This window comes from Cololabis saira, chromosome 13 (genome assembly GCF_033807715.1).
Source record: "Cololabis saira isolate AMF1-May2022 chromosome 13, fColSai1.1, whole genome shotgun sequence".
NCBI lineage: Eukaryota > Metazoa > Chordata > Actinopteri > Beloniformes > Belonidae > Cololabis > Cololabis saira.
In genome coordinates this window covers 4,772,559-4,781,425 of record NC_084599.1, presented here as the reverse complement: position 1 = coordinate 4,781,425, position 8,867 = coordinate 4,772,559, and the positions used below count along the sequence as shown (strand labels likewise).

At 43.2% G+C, this 8,867-nt stretch overlaps 1 protein-coding gene across 1 annotated transcript; it reads right to left on the bottom strand.

The window, feature by feature from the left end:
- Positions 1-3,492: 3,492 nt before the first annotated feature.
- On the bottom strand, positions 3,493-6,123 carry rpl36 (ribosomal protein L36). Its single transcript, XM_061736971.1, has 4 exons — positions 6,010-6,123; positions 4,652-4,746; positions 4,421-4,555; positions 3,493-3,617 (listed from the first exon to the last, which is right to left on the bottom strand). The coding sequence occupies exons 2-4, from the start codon at positions 4,742-4,744 to the stop codon at positions 3,528-3,530; spliced, it is 318 nt and encodes a 105-aa protein (XP_061592955.1). The 5' UTR covers positions 4,745-4,746; positions 6,010-6,123; the 3' UTR covers positions 3,493-3,527.
- Positions 6,124-8,867: the final 2,744 nt, after the last annotated feature.

Sequence of the window (8,867 nt, the reverse complement as noted above, 5' to 3'; positions counted from 1 at the left end):
ATGGAGGTTTTATGTTTATATTCTGTCTCTCCCAGATTGTGTAGAGTTCTTTGTAGTTTTTGTTTTTTCTTTCTTTTTTCCTTTTCTTATTTCTTAATATGTTTACTTAAAATGAAAAAACTGGATGGCGGATAAGAATATTACTGCTTTTACTACGGTATGTGATATGTACTACCATACCTACATAAAGAATTAAAAAAAAAGCGGTGTCCATCACCTCCTTCTCTTTCCTCTCTCAGTTATTAATTAGAAGTATCTCATAGCCATCATTGTTCTCCATTGTTCTTGTAGTTCATTGTGCTGGTCTGCTACTTTGCGATGCACTAATCTAAAGCTTAAAAAACCTGTGCCTACCACACATTGGATGGCTCTATTTTTATCAGGCTGACTCGTGACACAGTCTGCTCACATCTTACATCTAAAGCAGAGTTTAAGCTGCAGACACCTCATCATGGCACCTCACAATTTGCATGTGACAAATGTAAAGATTTTGAGACGTGTTTTTGACATGTTAGATTTTGCTCTGACACCAGGATGCTGTTAAATCTTCCTTCGATTTGCTCCTCTTGCCACATCACGCCTGCCAGCTCCACCAAGGCTCCAGGATTTGGTTCTGACTGGAAAAAATGTAAAGTCAAAGTAACACTGACTTGAGCTGCATCAGCTCGTCAACTTCAGACCTCATTTAGACCAGCCGCTCGATTGTTTTTAACTCATTTAATTAGTTTTTGATCTATCGGGCGTGGGTGTGACATCAAGTGTAGAGTTTGAGACTAGTGACATTTAAGTTTGCCTGATGATTATATTGTAATTGTAACTTCCATCTGGGTGCCACCACTCATAGACATGCTGTTTATATTAAATAGGATGAAATCAAATCTAAGAAATTGAAAGGTCATCTGGGGCCTCAGGCTCAACATAATGTTGGTATCCGAGTCGTGAGGGTTTATCTTGCACGTAGTTTGGATTTTAGATGACATTCTTGTCTGACACTGCTCCTCCGGATGTAAACTGTCGTTGATCGTTCACAAATGACAACGCAGTCACTAAGATTTTAAGCGACCATATTGTTCTCACTGGATCTGGGAACCTTGTATGTGGCTGCACGTACGAGCTGCAGTAGGACGGGCCGGGAAAGACTTCAGGAGTTCTGGACTGGAGTTTCTCATCACTTACGAAAGGTCGTGGCCAAAAGGAACTTTGTTCTTGTTCTTGCAACCTCGAGAAAAAGAACAAAAACATATCTGTTCTTGTGGAAGATGTAACAGCCTTGAACATTGTAATGCATAACCCCAAAAATAATATAGGCACTGAAAGAGACCATTATGCTTTTAGAAATAACTGACAGCATTATGGGATAAACAGAAATAAGAACAAGTTGTTAGTTAGTGCAAAGTATTTATTTATTTTTTATGAAGCTGTCATCCTCTGTGCTGAGAATTGTGAGGGGAAAATCTGAATGCAGATGTCCAGACAGTAGGACTTGCAAACAAACAATGAGTTTATTATTGAGAAATATTAATAACAAAATGGGGCCAGTGGGGCCTAGAAAGTTGAATAAATTTGATAATTGAAAAATAATAAATAAATAAATGGACAGTTAAGGCATTAACCCCAGGTTCTCCTCAGTGGGAGAGGAACCTTACAATAGGTAGCATTTCCTCACAAAAACATCAGACCTTAACTGTAAAGGAGCAGTTAAGGCCTGGAGAGCTCCATCAGCGACCGGCTTCGTCACCCACGATGCACCACCGAGAGGCATCGCAGGTCCTTCCTCCCCGCTGCCATCAGACTGTATAACCAGGCCTGCTCTCAGTAGCCAGTGGACAATAATATGTGCAATAACATAAGATGTGCAATATCTGCCAATCTACCTCACAACACTCCACCTGCTTTTCTGCACTGTTTAACTGTATATACTGTTCATATCCTGTGTTTATACATATTTTATACGTATCTTTTTGTATTTTTTATATATTTTTTATTCCTGACTCTTCAGTCTTTTTACCCCTCCCCTACATGTGTGTACTGCTGACAACAATATAAGTTTCCCCACTGAGGGAGAAAGTAAAGGATATCTTATCTTAAAGCCTCCATTCCACACACCTCCCTTAGCTTCTGTTTCTACTGTGGCAACCACTTTATTGTCACCATTTTCCCAGCAGTCATCAAGAATATATTGGGTACATGCCTTCAGGAGTCAGATCCAAAAGAAACTGGCTGGGGGTGAATAGTTTAATAATTCCTATAACTTTATCCATCTCACTCTTTAACCCCTTCCAAAAAGGCAATATCATTGATTATCCCAAAATATATGAGTGGTCTCCAATCCCTCCACATCGTCTCCAGCAGTTTATTAACCGCTGGGTTACGTGCACATTAGAGACCAGAGGGTCTTGAAGAACCTAGTCTTCATCTTCCACTCAAACTCCTTCCACATGTTACTATAGATGACTTTATGACTCTCATTTTGGTTTTAATATAAAACGTGTTGTCTGATGTATCCTGTAGCAGATTATATATATGGGAAACTTGCTTTTTACTGGGTAATTTATGTTTAGTTATATTAATAAAGTACATTACCATGTTCATTGGAGCATTTTGGATTATTTTCCAATCTGTATGGTTTGTAATGTAATTTCTTATCTGAAAATACTGGCATATATCACTTTGAGGTAAAAGGAATTTGTGTTGTAGGTATGAGAATGGCTGTACACCTGTCACAAAGCAACTGGTTAATAACCCTCAGGTTTCTGCCTGCACCTCTTCAGTGATATCTGTTGAGGGGGGAAATCTGGATTTCATTCATCTGCATAAACCTCGTGAGGGAAACTGATCCTCTAATTTACTTTTGGACTGCCGACCTTACTTTCAAGGTGTTTTACCCATATACTTTTTATCTCAAGATGTATTTTACCATTATACTTCTTATTTCAAGGTGTGTTTTACCCATATACTTATTTAAAATTTCTCTCCGGGGCTGCTTGTTTAGAAACACTAACAAGGATTAAGGTATTGCTGGCACTGAGCTCTACTGTTTACAGCTCAAACATTCTTACAAGCTAAATTAAATCAAAAATGAGGGACACCACACATGCTGCACCTGACCTTTGACCCTCTTCCATCAACTGCTGCATTCTGGATGTTGTCGCACTGATTTACCACATTTAAATGTTAAGATGCATTACTGCCAATGTTGCTTTTCCAAGGACTAGAACTAACGAAACACTAGTAAACTTGTGTACTGGTACAACAAACCAGGAGTTGGGATTACTAGTGCAGCTTGGATTCCTCTGAAACACACAGCTCCAGCAAAGCAGTCATGCAGCTTCAATTTAAATATCTAATTATCATCATCACATCTCTTATCCATCGTTTTCATTTCATCGGTTTCAGCTCAACAAGCCGGAGTTGCTGTATTTCATCTGTGTTAACATGAAATCGGCAAAAAACAGAATGTGGAGAACTTTAAACAACACAGAAGACGGAGGGTTTTATAGTAGAACAAAGTTTTATTGAGCGACACTTCAGTCCTTCTTGGCGGCGGCCTTCCTCATGGCGGCCAGGACGTTGCTGAGCTCCTCTCTCTTTCTCTTGGCCCGGATGTGAGTTCCAATCTGAGGAGAAACAAGGACGAGGTCAGTCTGACTGGCTGCTTTCAGCTGGATGACGTTTCCAAACACATCAGGGCTCTTAAGGTGGGTATCGGTCTACTGTCCACATTTAAATTCATTCTCCTCTGGAATAATAAAAGCGTTTTTTGATTTCTGATCATCTCATTTCATTTATGTACCATGCAGGTATGACGACATGTAACTAACAGGCACAACTTTACATCACCATGTCACCGGGACACAATGAGCCCATACAAGCGTTGAGTAGACGCAGAGAACAAATCAGTGAGTGGATGTGACATAATGTTCTTCAGTCAAACACAAACTAAACTGAAGTAGTGGTTTTTGCACCAAAGGAAGAGTTTAAGGGTCTATTCCATCTGTACGGCCTGAACTCTGGGTGCAGTCCTGGACTCAGACCTGAACCTTCAGAGACACTAAGGCAGGGGTAACAAATCTGGTCCTCGAGGGCCGTCGTCCTGCATGTTTTAGAGTTTTCTCTGCTTTAACACACCTGATTCTAATTAATCATCATCAGCTTGTCATTGAGGGCTGCACAATTCAGTCACTTTTATCACGGTGCAATGAAGCAGCGAAACATGTAAGACATGCAGGACACCGGCCCTCAAGGACCAGGATTGGTGACCCCTGCTTTAAATCAATGTGTTTACAGCTGCCTCCGACTGAATTATTTTAACTATTCTGAATTTAAATCTGAACCTTTAAGTGTCTGGTCCTTTTTGTGGCTCCTGGCCAGTCAGTAAAATGTGTGTGAGTTTAATGAAAGGCGTGGAGTGTGAGCTCACCCTCTTCTTGATGAACTTCAGGGCTCTCTTGTCCTTGGACACCTTCAGCAGCTCCATGGCTCTCCTCTCGTACGGGGCGAAGCCGCACACCTCGCGGATCATGTCCCGGACAAACTTGCTGTGTTTGGTCAGACGCTGCACAGAGAGATTCAACACGGGTCAGGACTGAGCGGCTGAACACGAGTGGACGCACCGGGGCGACGCCTCGCGAGCCGGTCGGCAGATACTCACCCCGCGCCGGCGGCTGTGTTTGGGAGCCGTCACGTTTTTGGTGACTGGGTGGCCTTTGTTGAGGCCGACGGCCATGGGGTAGCGGATAGCCATGCCTGCAACACAGTACACTCAGATCAGAACCTGCAACCCACCGTCACAATCAACGACGGCTGAAGCCTCTGGACCACAATCTTCAACGACAGCGTCGGTGGAAAACAAAAGGTCGTTTCTCAAACTTTCTAAGCCCACGTTTACACACAGCCGGGTATTTACCAAAACTGATATTTCCCGGCAGCACGGTGTCTTAGTGGTTAGCACTGTTGCCTCACAGAAAGAAGGTTCCTGGTTCCACTCCCAGGCCCAGTAGGGTCTTTCTGTGTGGAGTTTGCATGTTCTCCCCGTGCTTACGTGTGTTTCCTCCGGTTACCTCCCACAGTCCAAAAACATGCTAGTAGGTTAACTGATGATTGTAAATTGCCCGTAGGTGTGAGTGTGAGTTTGTCTGGTTGTCTGTCTCTATTTGTGGCCCTGTGATGGACTGGTGACCTGTCCAGGGTGAACCTGAAAATTAAGTTTAAGATTCCCAGAATATTCTAATTTTTTGAGATAGGATATTTGAGTTTTATTTGAGCTGTAAACCATGATCAGCAATATTAAAACAATAAAAGGCTTGCAATATTTCAGTTGATTTGCAATGAATCCAGAATGTATGACATTGTTTTTGTAATTGCATTACAGAAAATCACAATAGTCTAATTTTCTGAGACAGTCCTGTAAACATGTGCAGACTTTACATGCATGACACTGTAAGATGGATAAATGTATCTTATGGTCCATTACACTGGATAATTGGATTTTCCTCCTTTACATTACTATTAATTACCATGCGGGTGTGTAGCTCCAAATAGCCCAAGTCAAGGCTGTTATTGCAGTTTGATAAAGGCATGTACGCGTTAAACCTAAATAAACAGGAAATACTCCGATCACGTGTCTTTAACAGACATCATGTACTCAGTTCACGGTGGTGACGAAACCATTTATTTACACCATATTCAGAGTGCTTTTTACGCCAAAATCTTGCTCTGCCGGGACAACAGCAGCTCTGCACATCTGTTCCACATCTGTAATTCGTGTTAAGAATGTTAAATCTTTTCAATCGTAGGTGGTGTCTCGCGGCGGAGTTTTAGCAGTTCCGCTGTTGTAAACCCGATCAACAATTCCCACATTTCCCCGTCTCGTTTCCCGCCCATGTCGGCCTGGGGAGTCGGGGGGAGACGGAGCTGGTGATTAACGTGCCTGTTCAGCTCAGAGACGGACGGATGGTGGAGATTTCAGGACGATTTTAGTCCCAAATCAGCGAAGGGAAGAAGTCCTACCTGCTGTCTGTGATGGCGGTCAAGCCGGAAGGACTGTCTGGTTACCAGGGCGGCGTTAAGACCGTGCGACGGGCCAGCGCGGCCGGCAGCGCCACCAGCGGCCTGGGAGGGTTACTGCACCCCCATGGCGATAGTGGCAACTGCACAAAGAAACACACTTGAACTATTCCAGTCACAGCCTTCTAGCCCTGGGGATTCATTTCTGTCCTCTGGGGGGCATGAAACTCACACTGATATTTCAACAAAGTATTGATGACAAGGGGTTTGAGGCTACAGGACTGTCTCAGAAAATTAGAATATTGTGATGAAGTTCTTTATTTTCTGTAATGCAATTAAAAAAAAAAAATGTCATACATTCTGGATTCATTACAAATCAACTGAAATATTGCAAGCCATTTATTATTTTAATATTGCTGATTATGGCTTACAGTTTAAGATTAAGATTCCCAGAATATTCTAATTTTCTGAGACAGTCCTGTATATCTGTACTTTTGTACTTTTTCTTTTTGCTGGGACTTAGGAGGACATTGGGTTGAGTTTAGATGTTGCACCATTTATTTATTTATTTATTTATTCTTTATTTCATTCATTAAAAGAAAAACAAAACAGTTTAATATAATTACAACAAATCTCTTTCCTTGAATGAAAGGGAACAGAAAGGAGACTAAACTTATTTTATCTGTCCCTTTTTCCTAAGAAATCAAATTTCAATTAATGTAATAATAAAAAAAACAAATGACAAATTACTCAATTAAAGAAAAAACACTTTCCAATAAACGTAATTTACAAAAACAAACAAACAAATGAGCACCATGAACAGAGGAGGACTGAATTGGAAGATACTGGATTAACTGATTTGAAAAAACACTAAAAATGATACGTCTTGAACATGTATTCTTTGCCTTGAGATGACTTTTAAAGTTGAGGTGAATCTGGAACCGAGACAATTTTGTAGTAAAATAAATCACAAGCATATCTGAGCAACACCAGTCGCAGTGGAGTTAGTTTGGATGTTACGTCAGCGTCAGAGGGAACAGCATGAACGTCCCTTCAGTGGGACGGGATTCCCCGTATAGAAGAACTGGACAAACCCTGTGTCCTCATCAACAGGTTTCTGAGGAGCGCTTTCTCCCTCATCCTCTATGGTGCCATGCTACCAGGGGGATGAACGAAGAGTTTCTGAAGTACTGGATTATCTTATGCTAATGTATTTTTTTTTTTTTTTTTAATTTGTTTGCACTTACAAACATACAAGCATCGAAAAAAAGCAGTAATAAAACAAAGTTAAAATGTGCAGGAAAGATCATGAAGCCCAACGGGCTTATAAGCGACCCTCCCCTCTTAAACCTACAATAATTATAATTAACACTTTAATTAACTTTTTGTTGTTTTTTTGTTAGTTTGTCTCTGCTGCTGAAAAGTCAGCTGGAGCCGTGAGCAGCTATGAAGAGACAGAGCTCCTGGTAGATCTGGTCGTTCCTTATCTCCGTCTAGATCTTTTTAATTCTCTCCTCAGCACCAGGTTTATGAACATCTGACCCTCAGAGTTGGATCATCAAACAGACTTTTACTGCCATTGCCTGTTGAATAAAATGAACAAGAATCCGTCAGAGTCTCTTTCTCTGATTTCCTCCTCCTGACTCAGACGTCTGACTCCAACCCCCCGACCAATCAGTGGCCTGTAGTGTGATGATGTCAGATACAGCCGACTCAGCAGCTTATGGCCCTTTTCCACTAGTATCTCCTCAGCGCGCTTCTACCCGCCACGCCCCCGTCTTGTACTTTTCCACTACGGGCCAAGGCGGGCCGAGCCGTGCCAAGCAGATACTTTTTCTGTAACCATTCTGCCGAGGTTCTAACCGGGCTGAGCGGGGACTATTTCTAACGTCACCACCCTCCACGCCGCTGATTGGTCGGGGGGCGGGGGCCGTCAGACGTTTGAATCAGGATGCGGGAGTCAGTGCGAGAACGACTCGCGGCTCGCTGCGATTTTATTATACAGCACAAACGTCTGTTTGGTGATCCAACTCTAGCCACTTTTGCACTAGTATCGGATCAGCCCGGCTCTGCTCGGCGCGGTACGGCACGGTTCCACACGTGTGTTTTCGCACTGCCAGGGGAGAAGTGGGGGGGTTTGGGTGAAGCTGCTGTGACGTACTCGATTGCGCAACCGCTTTGTTCATGTCGGCGCTGATGACAAATCAGCTGGAGCCGGCTGAGAGGAAAACAGCCCGTCTACATCTCTTTTTTAATTCTCTCGACAGCCACCAGGTTTATGAACATCTGCACCTCAGAGTTGGATCACCAAACAGAGGTTTTGCGCTTTATAATAAAATCGCTGCGAGCCGCGAGTCGCCTCGCTCTGACTCCCGCTTCCTGATTCAAACGTTTTCCGGCCCCGCCCCCCGACCAATCAGAGGCGCGGAGGGTGATGACGGCCCCGCCCCCCGACCAATCGGTGGCGAGGAGGTGGTGACGTCAGAAATAGTCCTTGCTCAGCCCGCAAAGAACCTGGCTGAAATGGTTACAGAAAAAAGTATCGACTTGGAGCGGCTTTACCTGTCTCAGCCCTAGTGCAAAAGCGCAAAACGGGTAGAACCGAGCTAAGGCGGTACTAATGCAAAAGCGCCATCTGAGGTGCAGATGTTCATAAACCTGGTGCTGACGAGAGAATTAATAAAGTGATGTAGACGGAGATAAGGAACGACCAGATCCACCAGGAGCTCTGTTTTCTTCTCAGCCGCTCGCGGCTCCAGCTGATTTTGTCATCAGCGCCGACACGAACAAAGGTGTTGCGCAATCGAGTACGTCACAGCAGCTTCACCCCAACATGCCCACTTCTCACCTGGCTGTGGAAA